Source organism: Macaca fascicularis, chromosome 19, assembly GCF_037993035.2.
Source record: "Macaca fascicularis isolate 582-1 chromosome 19, T2T-MFA8v1.1".
NCBI classification, from domain to species: domain Eukaryota; kingdom Metazoa; phylum Chordata; class Mammalia; order Primates; family Cercopithecidae; genus Macaca; species Macaca fascicularis.
The window spans coordinates 17,704,200-17,729,047 of NC_088393.1; the positions used below are offsets into that span (position 1 = coordinate 17,704,200).

The window sequence follows — 24,848 nt, forward strand, 5'->3', positions numbered from 1 at the left end:
TTCCTGGCCCGGAGGAAACGGGGGCTGCGGGTTATCACAACACTCCCACTCTGGCTGTGAGAGGGCGGGGGTGGGGCTGGGGGCGCAGAGCCAGGGCACCGGCTGGACCCCTCTGATTAATGCTGGGTGGGGCGCTGGCTGGCTGGTCAGGCATTCTCGGCCTCTTTGAGCCTCGTGTTCGCCTTTACTTGGTGGCCGGTGCTGTTCTCAGTCCCTGCTGTGATTAGATCACCGAATCATGCCAGGTGTGTTGCTGTCGCCCTTGGGTGGCAGAGGAAACTGAGGCACAGGGAGGCGAAGGGGCTGCCTTGGGGTCTCACGCGGTTAGTTCAGGGGGCTTGACTTACCTGGAGACAGGCTGGCTACAGACGTGCACCCACTTCACTGGGGCGGTGCTGATTAAATGCCACAAAACGTGGGAAATGTGCCGGGCGCGGTGGCTCACACCTATAATCCCAGCACTTTGGGAGGCCGAGGTGGACGGATCACCTGAGGTCAGGAGTTCGAGACCAACCTGGCCACTATGGTGAAACCCCTGTCTCTACCAAAAATACAAAAATTAGCTGGGTGTGGTGGCGCATGCCTGTAATTCCAGCTACCCAGGAGGCTGAGGCAGAATAGTTGCTTGAACCCAGGAGGTGGAGGTTGCAGTGAACAGAGATCGTGCCATTGCACTCCAGCCTGGAGTACAGAGCAAGACTGTGTTTCAAAAAAACAAAAAAAGGCCGGGCGCGGTGGCTCAAGCCTATAATCCCAGCACTTTGGGAGGCCGAGACGGGCGGATCACGAGGTCAGGAGATCGAGACCATCCTGGCTAACACGGTGAAACCCCGTCTCTACTAAAAATTACAAAAAACTAGCCGGGCGAGGTGGCGGGCGCCTGTAGTCCCAGCTACTCGGGAGGCTGAGGCAGGAGAATGGCGTGAACCCGGGAGGCGGAGCTTGCAGTGAGCTGAGATCCGGCCACTGCACCCCAGCCTGGGCGGCAGAGTGAGACTCCGTCTCAAAAAAAAAAAAAGTGTGAAACGCTTAGCTAGCCTAGGGATGGACAAGCAGTAGGTGATCAGTAATTGCACAGGAGGGCATCACGGAGGGCTGAGCCATGGATGGTGGTGGCGCTGGCTCCCTAAGCTCTGTCATTGCCCACAAAGCCCTGTTCACTTAGGTGCTCAATAAATGCTCCAGGAAACTGCAGCACAAGGAATAATGAACTTAGAGCTGGGAAGAGCTGGCTTTCCCCATGAGAGCTTGGGCGAGAGGCCTCACATGACTGTGCCTCACTTTTCCCCTTTGTGAGACAGGGTATACCGGTGCCTGGTCACTCTGTGGCTATTGTTATGATTAGGATCATTTCCTGCTGGAGGCACTGCTGGGGGCTCTGTGAGATGGTGAATGAGAAGTGGTGGATAGGTGGGACCGAGATTCCTCCCTGGACACTCAAAACCCTATGGCGGGGCTGGGCACAGTGGCTCACGCCTGCAATCCCAGCATTTTGGGAGGCCAAGGCAGGCAGATCACCTGAGGTCAGGAGTTCCAGACCAGCCTGGCCAATATGGTGAAACCCCATCTCTACTAAAAATACAAAAATTAGCCGGGTGTGGTGGCGGGCACCTGTAATCCCAGCTGCTTGGGACGCTGAGGCAGGAGAACCACTTGAACTCAGGAGGCGGAGGTTGCAGTGAGGCGAGATCAGGCCACTGCACTCCAGCCTGGGAGATAAGAGAGAAACTCTGTCTCAAAAACAAAAACAAACAAACCAAAAAACCATGGGAATTTTCTGGCGTCGCTGTGGGTCACCCCCACAGTTGGGCCCGGAGGGGTCTTGGGGACCAGGAAGCAAAGGATTCTGTGTGTCCTGCCTATCTCCCAGAATCAGGAGCTCCAGCAAAACGCTCCCTGGAGTCCCTTCTTTGTTTGCTCCACGCTGGGTAATGCCAGGCCCCTCCAAGACGCATCAGTCCCAAGCCCAGCCACAAGCAACTCCCAGTCTTGGGAGACAGACTGGGACAGGTACCCTCCCACCCCGTGGAGTCAGGGTGGGCTAGAGGGACAGGAGCAGGGAGCTGGAAAGGAGACTGGACTCCGGACAGGTCACAATCGTGCAATTGCTGTTCTCTGTAGGGGAGTGTGAAGGCTGGGGCGTGCAGACCCGTCCTCCCATTAGCCAGGGTAACAGAGTGGGGAGGGGTCGTTGACAGAGCAGAGGGGTATTCCAGGGTGGTGCTCAGTGAGGCAAGAGTAGAGTTGAGAAGAAGGAAGTTCCCAGGGGTGGGCAGGAAACCCATGTCTGACCTTTGACCTTTGCAGCTACCCGGTGGTTCCTGATTCTGATTCCGGACCCTTCCCAGCGGCGTCGTCGGCGGCTGCTAGTGGGGGAAGGAGGGCTGGGGGTTGCCATGGATGCCCAACCAGTCATTTCTCCAGGTTGGCCAACCCCACCCAGAGCCCCCCAGAGCTGGGCAGGAGGAGAACATCCTCCGTAATGGGGGCAACATAGTCTGAGTGAACCCAGCATTACAATTTAGAGTTTTGGAGTTGAGTTCTGACTGTGTCACCTACCAGCTTTTGTGGCCTTGGAGAAGTGACTTTCCCTCCCTGGGCCTCAGTTTTCTCCTGTCCGAAGTGGAGATAGCCAGGCGCAGTGGATCACACCTGTAATCCCAGCAATTAGGGAGCCAGAGGTGGGAGAATCAATCGCTGAGCCCACAAGTTTGAGAGCCTGTTCAAAAAAAACCCCCCCAAAAACAAACACAGAACAAAAATCAAGTGAAGACAACATAGCCAGTTTTCTTTTTTGAGACAGAATCTGGTACTGTCGCCCAGGCTGGAGTGCAGTGGCGCCATCTCGGCTCACCGCAACCTCCGCCTCCCGGGTTCAAGCGATTCTCCTGCCTCAGCCTCCTGAGTAGCCGGGACTATAGGAACACACCACCATGCCCGGCTAATTTTTTGTATTTTTAGTAGAGACAGGGTTCCACCATGTTGGTCTTGAACTCCTGACCTCATGATCCACCCACCTCGGCCTCCCAAAGTGCTGGGATTACAGGTGTGAGCCACTGCGCCAGGCCTGATTTTTTTTTTCCCCCCTAACAAAAAAGGTAGGCCGGGCGCAGGGGCTCACACCCGTAATCCCAGCACTTTGGGAGGTTGAGGCGGGTGGATCACTAGGTCAGGAGTTCGAGACCAGCCTGGCCAATGTGGTGAAACCCCATCTCTACTAAAAATACAAAAATTAGCTGGATGTGGTGGTGGGTGCCTGTACTCCCACCTACACAGGAGGCTGAGAACAGAAGAATCGCTTGAACCCGGGAGGCGGAGGTTGCAGTGAGCGGAGATCGTGCCATTGCACTCCAACCTGGGCGACAAAGCAAGACTCCATCTCAAAAAAAAAAAAGGTAAAGATAGACTTTCCTCTTTTTGCACAGTATTATGTCTTTGAGATTCACTGACTCCTTTGGCCGGCTGTTTAGGTTTTCACCAGATACATTACAATAAAATTACGCATGGTCACTGAGATTGTTGCTGAGTTTTTTGTTTCAGTAAATAAAAGAAGATTTAAAATCAAATTTCTTGGCTATGTGCAGTGGCTCACATCTGTAATGCAAAGCGCTTTGGGAAGCCAAGGCAGGCGGATCGCTTGAGTCCAAGAGTTCAAGACAAGCCTGGGCAACGTGTTGAAATCCCGTCTCTATAAAAAATACAAAAATTAGCCGGGCGTGGTGGTGGGCGCCTGTAATCCCAGCTACTTGGGAGACTGAGGCAGGAGAATTGCTTGAATCCAGGAGGCAGAGGTTGCAGTGAGCCGAGATCACACCACTGCACTCCAGCCTGGGTGACAGCGTGAGATGGTCTCAAAAAAAAAATGAAGAAAAAAAGAAAATCAAATTTCCAGAAATGAATGAAATTACTGGGTCTCAAAGCGGGCACATTTTTACATTTTGATAGTTGTCACCAATTTGTCCTTCAAAGAGGTTGTTTTCATTGACATACTTGCCTGCAAGGTCTGAAATCTCCAACATGGACTTTATGAAAATGTTCTGTTTGTGTCCTTGGCCAGAAAAATCTGGAGGGAGAACGTGAGCGCCTGATCGAGAATCTACATGAAGTCAAATGCATCGGCCCTGACGTGAGTGTTGGGTTTTTTCCTGAAAACAATTTGTCATGTTCACAGGAAATTTTGCAAATGAATCCCTTCAAATTCCCTTGGAGGGGCATCAGACAATCAGGCTTGCTTTTTAAACCCTTTTGTTTTTCTAAACAGAAAACAATTGATTTGGTTTCATTTGTTTGTTTGAGTGGAGAAGGAAAAACTGTCATGAGGAAGTCAGCTCCGAGTCACTCCCTGAAAACTGACACTGAAGTCCTCATAGAGACACGAGTTAAAAAAAAAAAAAATCACTCAGAACTTCAGGAAGGTCCTTGAGGAAGTGATATTTCTGGTGAAGAAAGATTTCGGTGAAGTTCAGAAAACCCTCCACTATTTTTTTTTTTTTTTTGGAGACAGATTCTTGCACTGTTGCCCAGGCTGGAGTGCAGTGGCACAATCTCGGTTCACTGCAACCTCCACCTCCCGGGTTCATGCCATTCTCCTGCCTCAGCCTCCTGAGTAGCTGGGGCTACAGGCGCCCGCCACCTCGCCTGTCTAGTTTTTTGTGCCTATAATAGAGATGGTGTTTCACCGTGTTAGCCAAGATGGTCTTGATCTCCTGACCTCATGATCCGCCTGCCTCAGCCTCCCAAAGTACTGGGATTACAGGCGTGAGCCACCGCGCCTGACTTTCTTTCTCTCTCTCTTTTTTTTTTTTTTTGGATACGGAGTCTCGCTCTTTCGCCCAGGCTAGAGTGCAGTGGCGCCATTTCGGCTCACTGCAACCTCTGTCTCTCAGGTTAGAGCAATTCTGGCTCAGCCTCCTGAGTAGCTGGGACTACAGGTACACACTACCACCCCCGGTTAATTTTTGTATTTTGTTTGTTTGTCTGTTTTGTTTTGTTTGTTTTTTGCTTTTTTTTTTGAGACGGAGTCTCGCTCTGTCGCCCAGGCTGGAGTGCAGTGGCGGGATCTCAGCTAACTGCAAGCTCCACCTCCCGGGTTCATGCCATTCTCCTGCCTCAGCCTCCCGAGTAGCTGGGACTACAGGTGCCCGTCACCTCGCCTGGCTAGTTTTTTGTATTTTTTTAGTAGAGACGGGGTTTCATGTGTTAGCCAGGATGGTCTCGATCTCCTGACCTCGTGATCCGCCCATCTCGGCCTCCCAAAGTGCTGGGATTACAGGCTTGAGCCACCGCGCCCGGCCAATTTTTGTATTTTTAATAGAGACTGGGTTTCACCGTATTGGCCAGGCTGGGCTTGAACTCCTGACCTCAAGTGATCCTCTCGCCTCGGCCTCCCAAAATGCTGGCTTTATAGGCATGAGCCACTGCACCCGGCCAACCCTCCACTTTTACGTGCACGTGTTTGGTTTTTGGTTAATGGAAGTGAAATTAAGTTTTGTGCTTTTGGAGGTGACAGAGGCAGCAAAGAGAGTCCTTCTGTGGGGTGGGGGAAACCTGTGATCTCTGGGACTCTGTGTTCCCTGTTGAAAAATAGGGACCTAGGCCGGGCACAGTGGCTCACGCCTGTAATCCCAGCACTTTGGGAGGCTGAGGTGGGTGGATCACCTGAGGCCAGGAGTTCGAGACCACCGTGACCAACATCTCTACTAAAAATACAAAGTTAGCCAGGTGTGGTGGCGCATGCATGTAATCCAAGATACTGGGGAGGAGGCAGGAGAATCGCTTGAACCCAGGAGATGGAGGTTGCAATTAGCTGAGATTGCACCATTGCACTCCAGCCAGGGCAATATGAGCAAAACTCCATCTCAAAAAATAAAAAATAAATAAAAAGGCCGGACGCGGTGGCTCAAGCCTGTAATCCCAGCACTTTGGGAGGCCGAGGCGGGCAGATCACAAAGTCAGGGGTTCAAGACCAGCCTGGCCCAACATGGTGAAATCCTGTCTCTACTAAAAATACAAAAATTGGCCGGGTGCGGTGACACACCTGTAATCCCAGCACTTTGGGAGACCGAGGCGGGCAGATCACAAAGTCAGGGGTTCAAGACCAGCCTGGCCAGCAAGGTGAAACCCCATCTCTACTAAAAAAAATACAAAAATTTGCCGGGTGTGGTTGTGCACACCTGTAATCCCAGTTACTCAGGAGGCTGAGGCAGGAGAATCACTTGAACTCGGGTGTGGAGGTCGCAGTGAGCCGAAATCGCGCCAATGCAGTCCAGCCTGGGCAAAAAGAGTGAAACTCTGTCTCAAAAAAAAAAAAAAAAAGAAAGAAAGAAAAGAGAGAGAGATAGAGAGAGAGAGAGAGAGAGAGAGAGATGACCAACAGAAACCAAGAGGGATCATTAGACAGGTGGAGACAGGGAGATAGAACAAGGACAGCTCAGTGGCTGGCTCTGTAGGGTGGGAGGCAGTTGTCACTGAGAAGTGCTGTTTGCCTCTCTGGGCATCTGGGGAGCCTCAATGCAGACCTAGTTCTCAGCCCGTCCTTCTCAAGTCACCTCGAATACTCACCGACTCTCTGTCTTATGACTTCCCTGGGGTTCAAAGCCTCCAGCCTCAAATTCCCCGCTTCCCAACATTCTTTGACACTAATTCTACTTGTGCCCCTCCTACTCACACATCTGCCACGGCTCCCTGTCACCCTCCATCCCCAGAACTGATTTTTTTTTTTGGAGACGGAGTCTTGCTCTGTCACCCAGGCTGGAGTACAGTGGCGCGATCTCGGCTCACTGAAACCTCTGTCTCCCGGGTTCGAGCAATTCTCCAGCCTCAGCCTCCTGAGTAGTTGGGATTACAGACGCCTACCACCACACCCAGCTAATTTTTTGTATTTTTAGTAGAGACGGGGTTTCACCATGTTGGCCGGGCTGGTCTCGAACTCCTGATCTCAAGTGATCAGCACGCCTTGGCCTCCCAAAGTGTTGGGATTACAGGAGTGAGCCACCACGGCTGGATCAGAACTCATGTTCAGGAGTCCCTCAGGTATGGCCAAGATGGAGCCAGCAGGGGAAATAAATAAATGCATAATGGTGACAATGACTTAGTTCCTGTGGACAGCCCTGTGCCCTGCCCTTTACATGGGCCAGTTCTTGGACCACACAGTCCTGTGGTGAGGGGGTCTTGAGTCCCTAGGGTCCTGGCTGGAGCGAGGCCAGTCTCCAGGCTTCCAGCTCTGGCTGACTCCAGAAGGAGGAACCATTTCCTGCCGGCTTCTGGATTGACGCCAGGGCCGGGGGAGGGGGTTTCAGACCCACCCTGTCCGACTCTCAAAACTCTGGGCCCTCAGGAGGCGGCAACCGGATCTGCTGGCTGGGGCGGCCCCTGGTGGCCATTAGCGGAACACAACAGCTAGATCTCCTCTTCCCGCAGCCTCAGTTTCCCCATAGGCAGAGCCTCCAGGTGAGCCCCCTCTCAGGTGAAGGTCCTGATCAGGCACCTACAAACCCCAGGTGTGTGGGAGGATCATGAGCAGGACTGGCTAAAGAGGGTGGAACTCTGACAGAGTTCCAAGAGCTTCCAATCCCCTCTCTACACCAGCCTCTTAGGAACGTTTTAAATTTATTTTTATTTACTTAGTTTTTGAGTCAGGGGTCTCACTCTGTTGCCCAGACTGGAGTGCAGTGGCTATGACCTCGGCTCACTGTAACCTCCACCTTCAGGGTTCTCTAAGCAATTCTCCTGGCACAACCTCCTGTGTAGCTGGAATTACAGGTGTGCACCACCACGCCCAACTAATTTTTATTTGTATTTACTTATTTTTTTGAAATGGAGTCTTGCTCTGTCACCCAGGCTGGAGTGCAGTGGCACAATCTGGGCTTACTACAACCTCTGCCTCCCAGGTTCAAGTGATTCTCTTGCCTCATCCTCCCGAGCAGCTGGGATTACAGGCGCTCACCACCTCACCCCACTAATTTTTGTGTTTTTAGTAGAGATGGGGTTTCACCATGTTGACCAGCTGGTCTCAAACTCTTGACCTCAGATGATCCACCTGCCTCGGCCTCCCAAGGTGCTGGGATTACAGGTGTGAGCCACCGTGCCCAGCCTATTTATTTAGTTTTCGAGACAGGGTCTCACTCTGTCGCCCAGGCTGGAGTGCAGTGGCGTGATCTTGGTTTACTGCAACCTCTATCTCCAGGGTTCAAGCGATTCTCCTGTCTCAGCCTCCCAAGTAGCTGGGACTACAGGTGCGCACCACTACACCTGGCTAATTTTAAAACTTTTCGTAAAGATAGTGGTCTCCCTACATTATTCAGACTTGTCTCTGGCTCCTTGGCTCAAGTGATCCTCCTGCTTCAGCCTCCCAGTGTGCTGGGATTATAGATACGAGCCACCACACTCAGCCCAGACACTTTTAAAAACTATTTTTAATTTTTAATAAGTAATACATGTTCATGGTTTTTAAAAATGCAATTTTTACAAAGGGTACATGGAGAAACATGAGAGTATGTCCCCCGCCAATTACCAGAGCCCTGGTTTGCTCCCCAGAGAGGGAGGCTGTGACCAGTGTCTCCTTCAGAGATATTTGGATAAAAGTCACCTCCCCAAGCCCTGCATTAAAAAAAAAAAAAAAAAAAAGCGAGGAGACCGGGCACTGTGGCTCACACCTGTAATCCTAGAACTTTGGGAGGCCAAGGAGGGTGGATCATGAGGTCAGGAATTTGAGACCAGCCTGGCCAACATGGTGAAACCCCGTCTTTACTAAAAAATACAAAAAACTACGCCCAGCTAATTTTTTTGTATTTTTAGTAGAGACGGGCTTCACCATCTTGGCCAGGCTGGTCTTGAACTCCTGACCTTGTGATCCACCTGCCTCGGCCTCCCAAAGTGCTGGGATTATAGGCGTGAGCCACCGTGCCCTGCCTCTTTTTTCTTTTTCCTTCCTTCCTTCCTTCCTTCCTTCTTTCTCTTTCCTTCTTTCTTTCTTTCTCTTCCTTCTTTCTCTTTCTTTCTTTCTTTTGCTTCCTTCCTTCCTCCCCTCCCTCCCTCCCTCCCTCCCTCTCTCTCTCTCTCTCTCTCTCTCTCTTTCTTTCTTTCTTTCTTTCTTTCTTTCTTTCTTTCTTTCTTTCTTTCTTTCTTTCCTTTCTTTTTGAGACAGGGTCTCAGTCACCTAGTCTGGAGTGCAGTGGCATGATCACGGCTCATTGCAGCTTCCACCTCCTGGGCTTAAGTGATCCTCCTGCTTCAGCCTCCCAAGTAGCTGGGACCACAGGTGCATGCCACCAAGCCTGGCTACTTTCTTCTCTCTTTCCCTCCCTCCCTCCCTCCCTTCCTTCCTTCTTTCTTTCTTTCCCTCTCTCTCTCTTTCTTTCTTTTCTTGAAGGTGTTTTGCTCCAGTCACCCAGGCTGGAGTGCAGTAGCATGATCTTGGCTCACTGCAGCCTCTGCCTCTCAGGCTCAAGTGATCTTCCCACCTCAGTCTCCTGAGTAGATGGGACCACAGGTGCATGTCACCATGCCCAGCTAATTTTTAGTGTTTTGGTAGAGAATGGGTTTCACCATGTTGCCCAGGCTGGTCTCAAACACCTGAGCTCAAGTGATCCACCCGCCTCAGCCTCCCAAAGAATTTTAAAACAATTATTTGTAGAGACAGGGTCTCCCTATGTTGCCTAAACTGGTCTTGAACTTCAGGGCTCAAGAGATCCTCCCGCCTTAGCCTCCCAAAGTGTTGGACTTACAGGCATGAACCACCGTGCCCAGCATGATTTTCTTAATAATTTTTTTCTAACTTTAATTTTTCTTTTTTTTTTTTTTTTTGAGACGGAGTCTTGCTCTGTCGCCCAGGCTGGAGTGCACTGGTGTGATCTCCACTCACTGCAAGCTCCGCTTCCCGGGTTCACACCATTCTCCTGCCTCAGCCTCCTGAATAGCTGGGACTACAGGCGCCCGCCACCTGGCCTGGCTAGAATTTTGTATTGTGTAGTAAAGACGGGGTTTCACCGTGTTAGCCAGGGTGGTCTCGATCTCCTGACCTCGTGATCTGCCCGTCTCGGCCTCCCAAAGTGCTGGGATTACAGGCATGAGCCACCGTGCCCGGCCTAATTTTTCATTTTTAATTTTTGAGACAGGGTCTTGCTCTGTCACTCAGACCACTGACGTGCAGTGGTGTGATCATGGCTCACTGCAAACTTGACATCCTGGGCTCATGTGATCCACCTGCCTCAGCCTCCCAAGTAGCTGGGGCTACAGATGCATGTCACCATGCTCAGCGAATTATTGATATTCTTTGTAGAGACAGGTTCTTGCTGTGGTGCCCAGGCTGGTCCCAAACTCCTGGGCTTAAGTGATTCTCTTGCCATGGCCTCCAAAATGTTGGGATTACAGGCATGAGCCACCACACCTGGCCAGCCTTGAGTCTGGAGGAGTCAAAGTTATGTGTGAATTTTCAACTGCATGGGGGACTGGCGTCCATAACCTTCGTGTTGTTCAGAAGTTGGAGAATAATCTACCAATTTTTCTGTAAGTCTGAAGTTATGCCAAACATAAAGGTTAAATTTAGATAACAAGCTAAAAATGTTTAAAGGTTAGAAAAACAAGAAAACCCACTAATACATTCATGTGAAATTGAGCAATATAAAATTGTCCATATTTCAATGTTTTTTACCCATATAAACAGCACTTTCTTGTGATTCAACCTATAGATTCTCTTCCTTTTAGTTGTAGCTTTTATTTTTCTTGTGTGATTGCATTGGCTAGTACTCCCAGAGGAAAAACTACTTGACAGTGGACGTCCTCACCTTGGCACTGATTTTGATGTGTTTTTTTCTCTACAATTTATAAATTTCCTCATTTGATCTATTAGTATAGCAATTAACAGACTTGGGAATATTGAACCATTGCTCCATCTCAGGCATAAGTCACCTTTGTTGCAGTGTAGGTTAAAAACATGGGCCGTGAGCAGTGGCTCATGCCTGTAATCCCAGCACTTTGGGAGGCTGAGGCAGGAGGATCACCTAAGCTCAGGAGTTCAAAACTAGCCTGGGCAACATGGTGTAACCCCCATCTCTACTAAAAATATAAAAATTAGTTGGGCGTAGTGGTGGGGGCCTGTAATCCCAGGTACCTGGGAGATTGATGCAGAAGAATTGCTTGAACCTGGGAGATGAAGGTTGTAGTGAGCCCAAATTGTGCCACTGCACTCCAGCCTGGGCAACAAGAGCAAAACTCCATCTCAAAACCAAACCAAAAACAAACAAACATGTTACTTGGTTCTTTTTGTTTAAATTCCATCTGGGAGTTTTGTACCCTTCTCACAGGGTGAGGGATTTGCGGTTTTCCCATTGTGCCACCTTTGTCAGCTTTTGTTTTCAAATCAACTCCCTATCAAGAGTCCAATCACCCATTTTACAGATAGGGTAAACTGAGACCCAGAGAGGGAAAGTGACCCTTTCCGGTTACTCCTGAGCCAGGGCTAGACCTCCAGTCTTCGTATCTGTGGGATGTCGGTAACATTGTTGTTAAAGGGGACTTCAAATCCCAGCTAAGCACTAGCTCACTGCATGATCACTTGGGCCTCAGTTTCCCTGTCTGTAGAATAAGCACTTTACATGGTCGGGGAGAGAGGGCTGAGGCTCCTTTCTGTGAAGTTTCCGTTCAGGGCGTCTCCACGGTCTAAAGGTGAGCGTCGCATCCAGCGTGGGGGCGCCTCTATACACGTCCCCGCAGACACCCCCCCCCACCATGTCTGTCCTCCTGGCCGAAGCCCCCTTCCGGCTGGGGGTCGACTCACCCTCGTGCGCGCCGCGCCGGCCGCCGGCAGCCCCCGGAGGGTCCGGAGCGAGAGCGCGAGCGAGGGCTGGGCCGGGGTCGGGACCCCGAACGGGGACGCGGCCGAGGCGATCTGCGCTGGGGGCTCATCTCGGCTGCCAGGGCGTTACTGCCGGGAAGGGGGAAGGGGGCTGTCAGCCTCTGGTCCCCTGTCCCCAGACATCGCCAGCCCTCATCCGCCCGAGCGTCCCTTTGCTGGGAACTCCATCCCCAGAGATCCCCATCTCCCAGGGTTCCCGCTCTCCAGGATCCGGCATCCGTTCGCCACCACCAGTCATTACCGGGACGCCTCCCTAGAGACTCCCAGCTACATCCCCAGAAGCTCTATCTCCAGACCACCAGCCTCTCCCTCGATACTTCCTTTTCTTTGCACCCTCCTCTTCCGTTCCCCGTCCCTCTCGGGGCTCCCACCGACGCTGGATCCTGGAGACCTAAGTTTCTAGAATGTTTGCCCCAGCCTGGAATCCCAAGAGAGACCGCTCTCCTCTCCATCTTTAGGTTCCAACTCCAGGAACCTCCTATTAAATAACAATGCCCCGCCCACAATGCCACGCCCAAATTAATGATTGGCCTAAAGAATGTAGCCCTGCGCAGCCATTGGTCGCGCCCTCCCCGTCCATCCGCCCCCGCCCTCGGGCCCGCCCCTCACTCACAAGCGTTCGCGCAGCACAGCCTCCCGGGCCGCACAGGCTTCGCCCTCAGCCTCCGCCACGCCTGCGCGCCGCAGAGCCTCGTCCAGCCGCCGCGCAGACTCCGTGGCCGCCGCCTCCCAGCGCGCCAGGGCCTCTGCGGGCGCAGGGGTCGGGGTCAGGCTGGAGAGCCGGCGCCCACCCGCCCCACGCACGCCGGAATCCAAGTTGATAGTCTGCATGCCGTTTGCACGCTTTCCTTTATTTGAATTAAATTTGTGCGTACCATTGCATGGCTTCCACGTGCCATTTGCATAGCTTTTCATAAGTTTGCATTGCTTTTGTGAGTCGTTTACAAGGCGTTTGCATGTTTTGTAATGTTTGCGTTGTTTTTGTGACATTTGCATGGCCTCTGCATGTTGTTTGCATTCGTTTCATAAGTTTTTGCGTTTATTTCTGTGTTATTTGCATTACGTTTGCAATTATGCTGGTTTGGATAACTGGGATTCACCTAGGCTCCTCCCACCTCTATCCCTGCCCACTCCCTTATACCACAACGCACCTGTCAGTGCCCCGTTCTCGGCCCCCATCTGGGTCTCCTGTGCCTTGGCTTCGTCCATCTCAATCTTCAGTGTCGTTAGTTGGGTCTGAAGCCGGCTCTGAAGAGTGGAGGGGAAGTGGGAGGGGGTGTAGGCGGAGGAGGGGAGGAGTGAATCGGCCTGGCCCTTTTGGGGAGAGTGAGAAGCCACCTGCAGCCCTGTGTCCTCAGCTGTGTGGAACGTCCTTTGGGGCCTTGTAGTTGTAAAACACAGAAGTGGCTTCTGAAGCCTGGGGCACCGAGTGGTGACAGCTGCCTGCCTGGGGGAGATCTCTACCCAGGTCCAGTGCCACCAACCCTAAGCCACTGGATAGTGGAGAGTGCTTAGCTCTGCTGTCAGATTCAAGTTCCACTTTCACCTCCATCTGGGACTCACTGACGGGATTTCAAACCAACACAGTGAGCCGGGCGTCGTGGCTCACACCTGTAATCTCAACACTTTGGGAGGCCGAGGCGGGCAGATCACTTGAGGCCAGGAGTTTGAGACTAGCCTGGCCAACATGGTGAAAAACCCACCTCTCCTAAAAAAAAAAAAAAAAAAAAAAAAAATAGCCGGGTGTGGTGGTGGGCGCCTGTAATCCCAGCTCCTTAGGAGACTGAGACAGGAGAATCGCTTGAACCTAGGAGGTGGAGGTTGTAGTGAGCTATCGCGCCACTGCACTCCAGCCTGGGCAACAGAGCATGACTCCGTCTCAAAACAAAACTAAACAACACAAAACCAAGCAACAACAAAAACCAACAGGGGGCAATTTGATGGTTGACAACGATTGAATTTCTGGGGTATGTGTAGGTTTCCTCTGGACATTCTGCAAAATGACTGGTCCGGCTTCCTCAGTGTATCTTACAGTAAGGGGGCAGAGCCAGAATTTGAACTCAGAGTAGGCTGCTCTTAACCTCGACTGCCCCAGTCCCTTCTCTTGGTGGGGGCAGAAAAGGGGTAGGGATTTATTTGGATTGATTTTATTTATTTATTTATTTATTTATTTTGAAATGGGGTCTTGCTCTGTCAGCCAGGCGGGAGTGCAGTGGTGGGATCTCAGCTCACTGCAACCTCTGCCTGGGATTACAAGCATGTGCCATCACACCTGGCTAATTTTTGTATTTTTTAGTAGAGATGGGTTTTCACCAGGTTGGCCAGGCTGGTCTGGAACACTTGACCTCAACTAATACACTCACCCTGGCTTCCGAAAGTGCTAGAATTACAGGCGTGAGCCACCGCGCCCGGCCGCATTTTGATTTTTAATATTCAGATGTTGCACTACCTCGGCTGGGCTGGGAGGTTGGGGTGGAATGGGGGGTGTGCCCAGAGGTAGACAGTAGTCACTCCATAAATGGAAATGGCTGGGATTTTGAGGACAGTTCTTTTGAAAGGCTCAGGGCTGGAAAGGGTTAAAAAAAAAAGTCTGAAGGGTTAGTCAGAGGAAAAGGAGAACCTAGCAGGTACCTCCCCCAAGAGGCCAACTTTAGCCTCCTAATTACAGGTAACATGTGTGTTCCTCTCTCAAAATAGGGCTGCTGGAAACTGGCTGGAGTGGCGCTGAGTGGGCACATGGCGGAGGGCCTCCAGTGGTCTGGGGTTTCTCCAGACACCATTTATCTGGCAAATAGCGAAGGACAATGAGACTTTTTTATTTTCTCAGATGGAGTCTTGCTCTGTCTCCCAGGCTGGAGTGCAGTGGCACAATCTCAGAACACTGCAACCTCCACTTCCCGGGTTCAAGCGATTCTCCTGCATCAGCCTCCTGAGTAGCTGGGATTACAGGCGTTCACTATCACGCCAGGCTAATTTTTGTATTTTTTAGTGGAGACAGGGTTTCGCCATGTTGGCCAGGCTTGTCTCAAACTTCTGACCTCAGGTGATCCACTTTTCTGATCAGAAGGTAGACTCCATGGTGAACTGACATCTAAGGGTTGGAAGGCATTAGGGTGCTATTCTCAATGCCTTCTCAAGTCTAGGAACTGGGGAAACCGAGGCACAGGGAGGGAATCCTGGGGATGTGTGGGCAGGCCCTCTCTTATCCCAACATTCTGGATTCCCGAGCTCCCCCTCCACCCGGCGCACCTACCTGGCGGCCTTCACAGGCCTTTAATGCTTTCTCCAACTCTCGCCGGATACTTTCTGCCTGGTCCAGCTGCCTGGCTAGGGCCTCCTCCCGCTCGGCAGCCTCTGCCAGCAGGCGCCGCAACTCGTCGACCTCAGGCGGCGGGTCCCCGGGCGGCGCCGTGGCATTGGCCCCCGGCTCCGGGCAGCGAGATCCCCGAGCAGCCGAGGCGGCCAGATTCCAGGCTACTAGGGCCCCGCCGGCCGCTGCTGCAGCCAGGAACACGGCCACCCCGCACAGAGCGAGCACCCGCCAGGCACGCCCGGGCTCCGGCCCTGGCTCGGCCATGCCGCGGTCCACAGCTCTGGCCCCAGACGGCCACGAATATTTAATTGGCACCTTGGGGCGCCAGGGACACCCACGGTTCCGCCCAGCCTGGCCGTGGCTTCCCGAGTCCGTTGGGAGGGGTTGGACCCCCTCCAGGGACTGGTCCAACCCGTCGAGCTCAAGAAAGGAGGAGGGATCCTGGGTTCCTGCATCCCACGTGCTGCCCTCTGTGCCTCAATTTCTCCCTCTGTGAAATGGGGAGAGTATTAACTCCTGCTCGGTAGGGCTTGGTAGGAATCAAGCTGGCACATCTGTGGGAAGCGCCAAAGACCGCATCTGCAAAGGAAGTGCTTGGCTATCATTTGGGGATATGTTGTTTCCATTATTTTTTAATCTTAAGTTTGTGTGTATGTGTTGCCCAAGCTGGAGCACAATGGCAGGATCTCGGCTCACTGCAACCTCCGCCTCTTTGGTTGAAGCGATTCTCCTGCCTCAGCCTCCTGAGTAGCTGGGATTACAGGCGCACGCCATCACGCCCAGCTAGTTTTTGTATTTTTAGTAGAGACGAGGTTTCACCATGTTGGCCAGGCTGGTCTCGAACTCCTGACCTCAGATGATCTGCCTACCTCGGCTTCCCAAAGTGCTGAGATTACAGGCGTGAGCCACTGCGCCTGACTCATTTTAAGTTTTTTGTTTGTTTTTTTGAGAGAGTCTCCCTATGTTGCCCAGGCTGGTCTTGAACTCCTGAGCTCAAGCAATCCTCCCACCTTGGCCTCCCAAGGTGCTGGGATTAAAGACGTGAGCCACCGCATGCAGCCTGTGGTTCCCATTCTGTTGATGGGGTAACCGAGTTGGGAGATGGGAGGACACGCCACTGACTTACGGTTGGCCAGGGTTAGGCTGCTACACTAGCTGTGAAGAGGACCAGAGGGTAGACACAAGAGTGGACGGGCCCCGTCTTCCCGCCTGCTCCCCACTGGGCCGCCAGGGGGCGATGTTACAACATGATTACAATGGGGCTCTGGCTCCCCTTCCCTCTTAGAATACAACCAGTTCTCCCCTCCCCTTCCTCCCTCCTACTCCCCCTTCTCTCCCTCCTCCCTCCTCTTCCTGTTTCTCCTTCTCTATCTCCCCCTCCCCCTTCTCTCCCTCCTTACACCTACAAAGGACTTGATTACACCTTTATGGTCATTTCCTCTTCACGCCTTCCTGTGGCCTCCCCAACGCTCTTCCAAGTGCATTCCCACCACAGGGCCTTTACACCTTCTCCTCCTTTGCCTGGCTAATTGCTGCTCTGCTGACAGGTCCCTTCCTACAGAAAGTCCCCCTCTCCAACACTACCCCCTTTTGATCAGCTCCTAGGGCCCTGACATTAAAAAGATAATTGTAGGCCGGGTGCTATGGGTCACGTCTGTAATCCCAGCACTTTGGGATGCTGAGGCAGGTGGATCACCTGAGGTCAGGAGTTTGAGACCAGCCTGGCCAACACGGTGAAAGCTCCTCCCTACTAAAAATACAATAATTAGTTGGGCTTGCTGGCGGGCGCCTGTAATCCCAGCTACTTGGGATTGCAGGCACCTGCCACCACTCCTAGCTAATTTTTTTTTTTTTTTTTTGAGATGGAGTCTTGCTCTGTTGCCAAGGCTGGAGTGCAATGTCACAGTCTCAGCCCACTGCAACCTCTGCCTTCCAGGTTCAAGAGATTCTCTTGCCTCAGCCTCCCAAGTAGCTGGGATTACAGGCACCTGCAACCACACCTAGCTAACTTCTGTATTTTTAGTAGAGATGGGGTTTCACTGTTGGCCAGGCTGGTCTCGAACTCCTGGCCTCAAGTGGTCTGCCCACCTCGGCCTCCCAAAGTGCTGGGATTACAGGGGTGAGCCACCGTACCCAGCCTTTTTTCTTTTCTTTCTTTTTTTTTTTTTGAGACCTGATCTCACTCTGTCACCCAGGCTGGAGTGCAGTGGCGCCATCACGGCTCACTGCAGCCTTGACCTCCTGGGCTCAAGCAATGCCCCACCTGGGCCTCCAGCGATGCCCCCATCTCAGCCTCCCTAAATGCTGGGATTACCACCACTGGGAGCCACGCAGCCACCCCATGCCCAGCCCCTGACCTTTCTTTGTGGGGAGATATTCCACATTAACTAGACTTCCTAGTCTTCATTCAAGCCTAGACTAAATGTTGTTGGAGATAGAGACTCTTGTGACTGTCACCTCTTTACAATAGAATGTTTAAGCAACCCCCTTAGGACATAGTCAATAGTAGCCAATCTAATCTCCTGTCTGTATGCTAGCCTTTGTATGGGAAATGTATTTCTGTTCAGCACCTCTGTTTGTGGCTTTATAACCCATCCAGGCCTCGAGGAGAGGTGGCTCACGCCTGTAATCCCAGCACTTTGGGAGGCCTAGGCGGGCGGATCATGAGGCCAGGATCACAAGGCCAGCCTGACCAACATGTCGAAACCCTGTCTCTACCAAAAATACAAAAATTAGCCAGGTGTGGTGGTGGGCGCCTGTAATCCCAGCTACTCAGGAGACTGAGACAGGAGAATCGTTTGAACCTGGGAGGCAGAGGTTGCAGTGAGTTGAGATCGTGCCATTGCACTCCAGCCTGGGTGACAAGAGCAAGACTCCTTCTCAAATAAAAAACAAGTGATCCACACTTTTCCCTGCATGGGAGTCACTCATCCTCATTCTTCGGTGTCCCTGTGGCCCTGGATAGACTCTGCCCTCACACTTTGACCTGGAAAAAAATCTTTTAACCAGGCTTGGCATGGTGGTTCATGACTGTAACCCAAGCATTTTGGGAGACTGAGGTGGGAGCATCACTTGAGCCCAGGAGTTTGAGAACAGCCTGGGCAACATGGTGAGACCCCATCTCTACAAAATATAAAAAAAATTAGGGCCAAGCACGGTGGCTCACGCCTGTAATCCCAGAACTTTGGGAGGCCGAGGCGGGTGGATCACCTGAGGTCAGGAGTTTGTGACCAGCCTGGCCAACATGGTGAAACCCCATCTCTACTAAAAATACAAACATTGGCCAGTGTGATGGCTCACGCCTGTAATTTCAGCACTTTGGGAGGCTGAGGCGGGCGGATCATCTGAGGTCAGGAGTTCGAGACCAGTCTGGCTAGCATGGTGAAACCCATTCGCTACTAAAAAATATAAAAATTAGTCGGGTGTGGTGATGTGTGCCTGTAATTCCAGCTACTTGGGAGGCTGAGGCAGGAGAAATCACTTGAACCTGGGAAGTGGAGGTTGCAATGAACCGAGATCACACCATTGCACTCCAGCCTGGGCAACAGAGCAAGACTCCATCTCAAACAAAACAAAACAAAACAAAAAACCCCAAACAAACCACAAAAAAAGACAAAAAAACCTGAAAAAGTCCACTAATTACCCTAGGCCTCACCGGGGCTGTTGGTGGGGATGAAATAGCTTAGTAGTTGCAAAGCGGCTTTAGCTTTTCTGCAAGCCAGGGCCACAGAAGTGAGGGCCCGCCCTGCTCCTGGGGACACTTAGCAACATCTAGAGACTTTTTTTTTTCCTTTTGAGTCAGAGTCTGGCTCTGCTGCCCAGGCTGGAATGTAGTTGTGTCATCTCGGCTCACTGCAGCCTTGACATACCAGGCTCAAGTGATCCTCCTGTCTCAGCCTCCCAAGTAGCTGTGACTACAGGCATGTGCCACCATGCCCAGCTAATTATTAAATTTTTGTAGAGCTGGAGGTTCCCCTATGTTGCCCAGGCTGGTCTTGACCTACTGGGCTGAAGCAATCCTCCCCCTTTGACCTCCCAAAGTGCCGGGATTACAGGTGTGAGCCACCATGCCCAGCCTGGAAACATTTTTAATTGTCACAACTTGGGAGGGTGTTACTTGCATCTATGGGTGGGGGCCAGGGATGCCCTTTAACATCCTACAATGCAGCTGGGCGCCATGGCTCACGCCTGTAATTCCAGCACTTTGGGAGGCTGAGGCGGGTGGATTTCTTCAGGTCAGGAGTTCAAGACCAGCCTGACCAACATGGTGAAACACCATCTCTACTAAAAATACAAAAATTAGCCGGACACGATGGCAGGTGCCTGTAATCCCAGCTACTCGGGAGGCTGAGGTAGGAGAATCGCTTGAACCCGGGGGTTCAAGTGAGCCAAGATCGTGCCACTGCACTCCAGCCTGGGAGACAGAGCGAGACTTCATCTCATAAAAAAAAAAAAAAAAAGGCCAGGCGCGGTGGCTCAAGCCTGTAATCCCAGCACTTTGGGAGGCTGAGACGGGCGGATCACGAGGTCAGGAAATCGAGACCATACTGGCTAACACGGTGAAACCCCGTCTCTACTTAAAATACAAAAAACTAGCCAGCGAGGTGGCGGGCGCTTGTAGTCCCAGCTACTCAGGAGGCTGAGGCAGGAGAATGGCGTGAACCCGGGAGGCGGAGCTTGCAGTGAGCTGAGATCCGGCCACTGCACTCCAGCCTGGGCGACAGAGCGAGACTCCGTCTCAAAACAAAACAAAACAAAACTCAACCAAAAACAAAAACAAAAATCCTACAATGCACAGGATGGTCCCCACCCAGAGAACCATTCAGCCCAAACTATCAACGCTGCTGAGGCTGAGAGCCTGCCCTAGACCTTGGGAGTGAGGAACGGGTGCTCCAGGAAGCAGGCAGAGCTTGGGCAAAGGCCTTGAGGCAAAGAGGAGCTTGGGATCAGGAAAGGTGGAGGTGGTGAGCAAGAGGAAGTGAGGGGGCAAGAGGGCCAGGGGGGTCTGTGGCAGGGGAGGTATTTGGGGACCCTTCCCTGGGAGAGCAGTAGGAACCATGGAGGTGGAAGCCTGGTTTTATTTTATTTTATTTTTTGAGACAGACTCTTGCTCTGTCGCCCAGGCTGGAGTGCGGTGGCGTGATCTCAGCTCACTGCAACCTCCACCTCCTGGGTTCAAGCGATTCTCCTGCCTCAGCCTCCTGTGTAACTGGGACGATAGACACCAGACACCACTCACAGTTAATTTTTTTTTTTTTGAGATGGAGTCTCGCTCTATCACCCAGGCAAGAGTGCAGTGGCGTGATCTCGGCTCACTGCAACATTCACCTCCTGGGTTCAAATGATTCTCGTGCCTCAGTCTCCCGAGTAACTGAGACTACAGGTGCGTGCCACCACTCCCAGCTAATTTTTTTTGTATTTTTAGTAGACACGGGGTTTCACCGTGTTAGCCAGCATGGTCTGGATCTCCTGACCTTGTGATCCACCGACCTCGGCCTCCCAAAATGCTGGGATTACAGGCATGAACCCCCACGCCTGGCCTTTTTTTTTTTTTTTTTTTTGTATTTTTAATAGAGATGGGGTTTCACCATGTTGACCACGCTGGTCTTGAACTGAGCTCAAGTGATCCACCCACCTCGGCCTCCCAAAGTGCTGAGATTACAGGCGTGAGCCACTGTGCCTGGCCAGAGAGTTTTTTTTTTTTAATCCCACTGACCATCTGGGCCGGGGACTGTGGGACCTTAGGACAGTACAGAAATCTGGGACAAGAGGCTCCTGGCCCCATTACCACAAACAGGAGTTGCAGTTGCAGAGACAATGGCCGGGATTCGGAGAGAACTTGGAGGAAGTAAGATAACAGATAAGGAAGGGACTAAGAGGTCTTCGAATATCCAAGAAGGTGGGTGAAGGGTCTGTCGGGATTGCAGCCCTCAACTGTGAAGAAGCACAGAGGCCCTCTGGGGGAGAGGTTCCCAGAGCTGGGTACTGCACAATAAATAAGAGTTTGGGGAATCGGGCCAGGCGTGATGGCTCATGCCTGTAATTCCAGCACTTTAGGAGCCCAAGGTGGGTAGATCCCTTGAGGTCAGGAGTTTGAGGCCAGCCTGGCCAACATAATGAAACCTCCATCTCCACTAAAAATACAATAATTAGCCAGGTGTGGTGGTGTAGTACTGTAATCCCAGCTACACGGGAGGCTGAGGCAAGAGAATCACTTGAACTCAGAAGGCGGAGTTGGCAGTGAGCCAAGATCGTGCCACTCTACTCCAGTCTGGGTGACAGAGCGAAACTCTGTCTCAAAAAAGAAAAAGAAAGAAAGAAAAGAAAAAAAGGGCTGTGGGTGGTGGTTCATGGCTGTAATCCCAGCACTTTGGGAGGCCGAGGCGGGCAGATCACCTGAGGTCTGGAGTTCGAGACTAGCCTGACCAACATGGAGAGACCCCATCTCTACTAAAAATACAAAATTAGCCGGGCGTGGTGGCCCGTGCCTGTAATCCCAGCTACTGGTGAAGCTGAGGCAGGAGAATCGCTTGAACCTGGGGGGTGGAGGTTGCAGTGAGCTGAGATTGCACCACTGCACTCCAACCTGGGCAACAAGAGTGACACTCTGTCTCAAAAAAAAAAAAGAGAGAGAGAAAGTTTGGGGGATGAAGGAGGGGGACACATTCTGACAATGCATGGCCTGTGTGTGTACAGATCCCAGTTTAAATCCCAGCCCAGCACTTTCTGCAGGCCGGAGGGGAAGCAAGGCGATGTTACTCTCAGTTACAGCTTCAGTTTCCTCACTGGATCCCCAGGAATCAGGAGAGGCTCTAGGGAGGAGATGAGAATAAAACACCTGGGAAACGGGGAGCCCTGATGAGGGTGTACAGTCCTTATGTTGATCCCAGCAGAGATGAGGGCTGGGAGGAACCGGGGTGGTGCCTCCCCGAACTCCGTGGGCTCCTGAAAATGTCCTGGAGCAGGGAAGGGAGGTGTTGTGATCAACGGGGAGTCCACTCTCACCGGCAGGGGCGGCCCCGACGCTTAGGGACTAACACAATGACACCTCAGGAACTCGAGAGTAAGGTGTGCTCCCCCTCAAAGGAAGTGTTTATTTTTTGGAGCTCAAAGACCCCAGAAAAAGCACACACACCCCCCGCAAAAAAATAAAACACCCGTAACAACAGGCAGCACGTGCCCCCCCCCCACCGCACCCCATGCCCAATCTCAGGGCGGGAAACAAGAGGGGCGACTCATTCCCTGCCTAGTTCTGGAGGGAGACAGCCCTGGGTCAACCCGACTGTGTCCCCACACCCAGGGTTGCCCCATGGCCCCTCAAGACCTGCTCCAGAGACCCTTCTCCGGCTACCCCGTGCCCTCCCCGCTAACCGTGCTGCCCCATGACCCGCTCAGAACTGATGAGATCAAGGGCATGTCCAGGCGAAAAGTCGAGCAGGAACCGGATCTTCCAAGATATGCCTAAAGGACCAGAAGAGGGACTCAGGGCAGACTGGAGGCAGCAGACACGGGCCCCGCCCCACCCATCCATAAGCCCCTCCCCTCCATCGATAGACCCGCCCTCATTCATAGCCCCGCCCCATACTGCTATAAGCCCCACCCCCCCTCCAGGGCGCCCTTCTCACTGGATTCTCCCTCCTTCCCCAAGGCCTCTCTCCTCTGCACCCAGTCCCTCCCCCTGCAGCCCCTCTCTCCAGACTTCGGAGTCCCTGCTTCCCCGACCCCCCTCCCCAGCTTTCTTCTCCCTCCCGGGGCCGCCCCCTCCTCACTGACCAGCTTCCTGGGATCTCACAGCAGCAGAGCGCTCAAGCCCAGCAGCAGAATCAGGAGCGGGGGCTCTGCCGCGCAGCTGGAGTCTTGGGAGCTGGCGGAGTCCGTGTCCGCGATTCTCGCGTTTAAGACGTGGTTTTCTCTTCTGCGGTGCAAATGGGGGCAAATCAGGCATCTGTTCGTCCTGGCTCCTGCCGCCCTCCCTGTAAGCCCATCGCCCCCGGGAGTTCCCCCCGCACCGCCCCAATCCAAGTCACTGGGGAGGGAATGGACTGGGGCCACCCATGGCTCTGTGACCCTAGGGGCTAAGTTGTCCTTTTGTGAGACTCAAACCTTACCCCTTGGGGCAATGGGGATTTTGGGAGCAAAGGAGAGATTCTGGGTCTCGAGGTAGGGACGTGGGGGTGAGAGGAGTGTGGCGGGTGGAGGGTAGCGGGGAAGGTTATATCTGACCTCAGTCGCTCCACCTCCGCAGACGCGTCCTGAAGCTTGTGGTTCAATGTAGTGATCTCCCCTGGTGGGGTGGGAGGACAGAATCAGGGGGCGGGGCAGCACGTGGCCATGCTGGGGCCCGGCCCCACTCTGGGACAGGACCTCCCCCTTCCCCCAACCTCCAGCCCTGGTCTCCCTGCCCCCACCCCGTCTTCCATAGCTGAGTCACCCCTCCCTAGCCCTCTCCCTTCTCTGTTTCTCACCCTCAAGCTCCTCCACTTTCTTTCGTCCTTGGGCCTTCTCTGCATCCAGGGAAGCCATTAGGGCCATCTAAGAAGAGTCAGAATCTGGGGTTCTGGCCTGGGGAGTTTGGCTGCTGTCCTTAAATGCAAACCCTTTCAGGTTTTCTTCCAACCCTCTCTGCACCATGTTCTCCAACCTTAAAGAACAGCCACAACCACATACTCTCCCAGGGCCACCCATAAGCATGTGGGTCCTCAAAATGGGAGTTTTGAGACCCCCCACATGGCAAGTTGGAGACTGTCGATAACCACACTTTAGTAGACGTTTCCAGATTGCCTGGTCTATGGCTCAAGAAAAGTTAGAGGGCCCTACCAAATCCAGAACGCAGTGGGATTTCCCAGCCCAAGTGACATGCTCAGCAAGAGTTTCAAGATCCCCCATATCAGGACCCAGGTGAATATTTCAGTTTCTTAGTGATGAAGTGAAAATTTCAAAAGCCCCCTTTTTCAGGGTCTGGTGAGGTCCCCCTTCAACCCTGAATAGGGGTTTCTACTCCCCCAGGACTGGTGCCCACTAGGAGCTTCAAGGCTCCCAACACCAGTGCCCTGGAAAGAATTTATCAACTCACCTAAGTCCCGGGGGGTATACTGAGGTCCCTGATTTGGGGGCTCTGGAGAGTTTTAACACCCTGCCCCTACACCAGTGTCCTGGACTGGGTTAGAGGCCCCCATACTCTGGTAGGGGAACCTAGGTCCCTTGATGTGGGGGCCCAGGAACAGTTTTGGGACCTCCCTTGCATCTCCCTGGAGACCCACCCTGTGTCAGATTTCTGGGGAGAGATTATTGTCCTCCCTACCCCCTAGTACTAGGCCATCCAAAGGAGTTGAGGTGCTTACCACAGTCTGGTTGCAGGTGACAGCCTGGGCCTCTGCATCCCGAAAGCCCCGCTGGGCCTCGGCCAGCTCTTGTTGCAGGAGATAGGTGACATTGCGACACTCCATCACTGCCCGGAGGCCATCCTGGCAGGCCTCGCTGTTGGCCTTGATGATGAAGAAAATCAGGAGCACCCCCAGAAGCACTATGACCAGGAGCCCCAGAATTCCTACCACCAGTTTACAGCGCTTGTCCCCGTCTTCCTTCCAAATGTCATCCATGGGCATTTTGCAATAGTCATACAAAATAGGTGCCATCCAGATCTCCCCTCTAGCTGAAGGGAGTCTGGCCTGAAGTTAGGGG

General features: G+C 52.7%; 2 protein-coding genes across 8 annotated transcripts; both read right to left on the reverse strand.

Annotated features, from left to right (window-relative positions):
- On the reverse strand, nucleotides 1–15,469 carry CCDC194 (coiled-coil domain containing 194). 7 transcript variants are annotated; one of them, XM_045380759.3, is made up of 7 exons: nucleotides 15,108–15,469; nucleotides 13,006–13,102; nucleotides 12,468–12,600; nucleotides 11,777–11,923; nucleotides 2,560–2,652; nucleotides 2,293–2,363; nucleotides 1–217 (listed from the first exon to the last, which is right to left on the reverse strand). In XM_045380759.3, the coding sequence occupies exons 1-7, from the start codon at nucleotides 15,429–15,431 to the stop codon at nucleotides 147–149; spliced, it is 936 nt and encodes a 311-aa protein (XP_045236694.2). In that variant the 5' UTR covers nucleotides 15,432–15,469; the 3' UTR covers nucleotides 1–146. The 7 variants fall into 7 exon arrangements, 5 of the variants coding, with proteins under 5 accessions (XP_045236694.2, XP_045236693.2, XP_065391246.1 ...); XM_045380758.3 differs by having other exon boundaries at nucleotides 2,293–2,366; XM_065535174.2 differs by lacking the exon at nucleotides 1–217 and adding an exon at nucleotides 1,519–1,709 and having other exon boundaries at nucleotides 2,293–2,366.
- Nucleotides 15,470–22,231: 6,762 nt separating this feature from the next.
- On the reverse strand, nucleotides 22,232–24,837 carry BST2 (bone marrow stromal cell antigen 2). The gene is made up of 5 exons (XM_005588381.5): nucleotides 24,509–24,837; nucleotides 23,633–23,699; nucleotides 23,391–23,451; nucleotides 22,941–23,082; nucleotides 22,232–22,628 (listed from the first exon to the last, which is right to left on the reverse strand). The coding sequence occupies exons 1-4, from the start codon at nucleotides 24,800–24,802 to the stop codon at nucleotides 22,956–22,958; spliced, it is 549 nt and encodes a 182-aa protein (XP_005588438.3). The 5' UTR covers nucleotides 24,803–24,837; the 3' UTR covers nucleotides 22,232–22,628; nucleotides 22,941–22,955.
- Nucleotides 24,838–24,848: the final 11 nt, after the last annotated feature.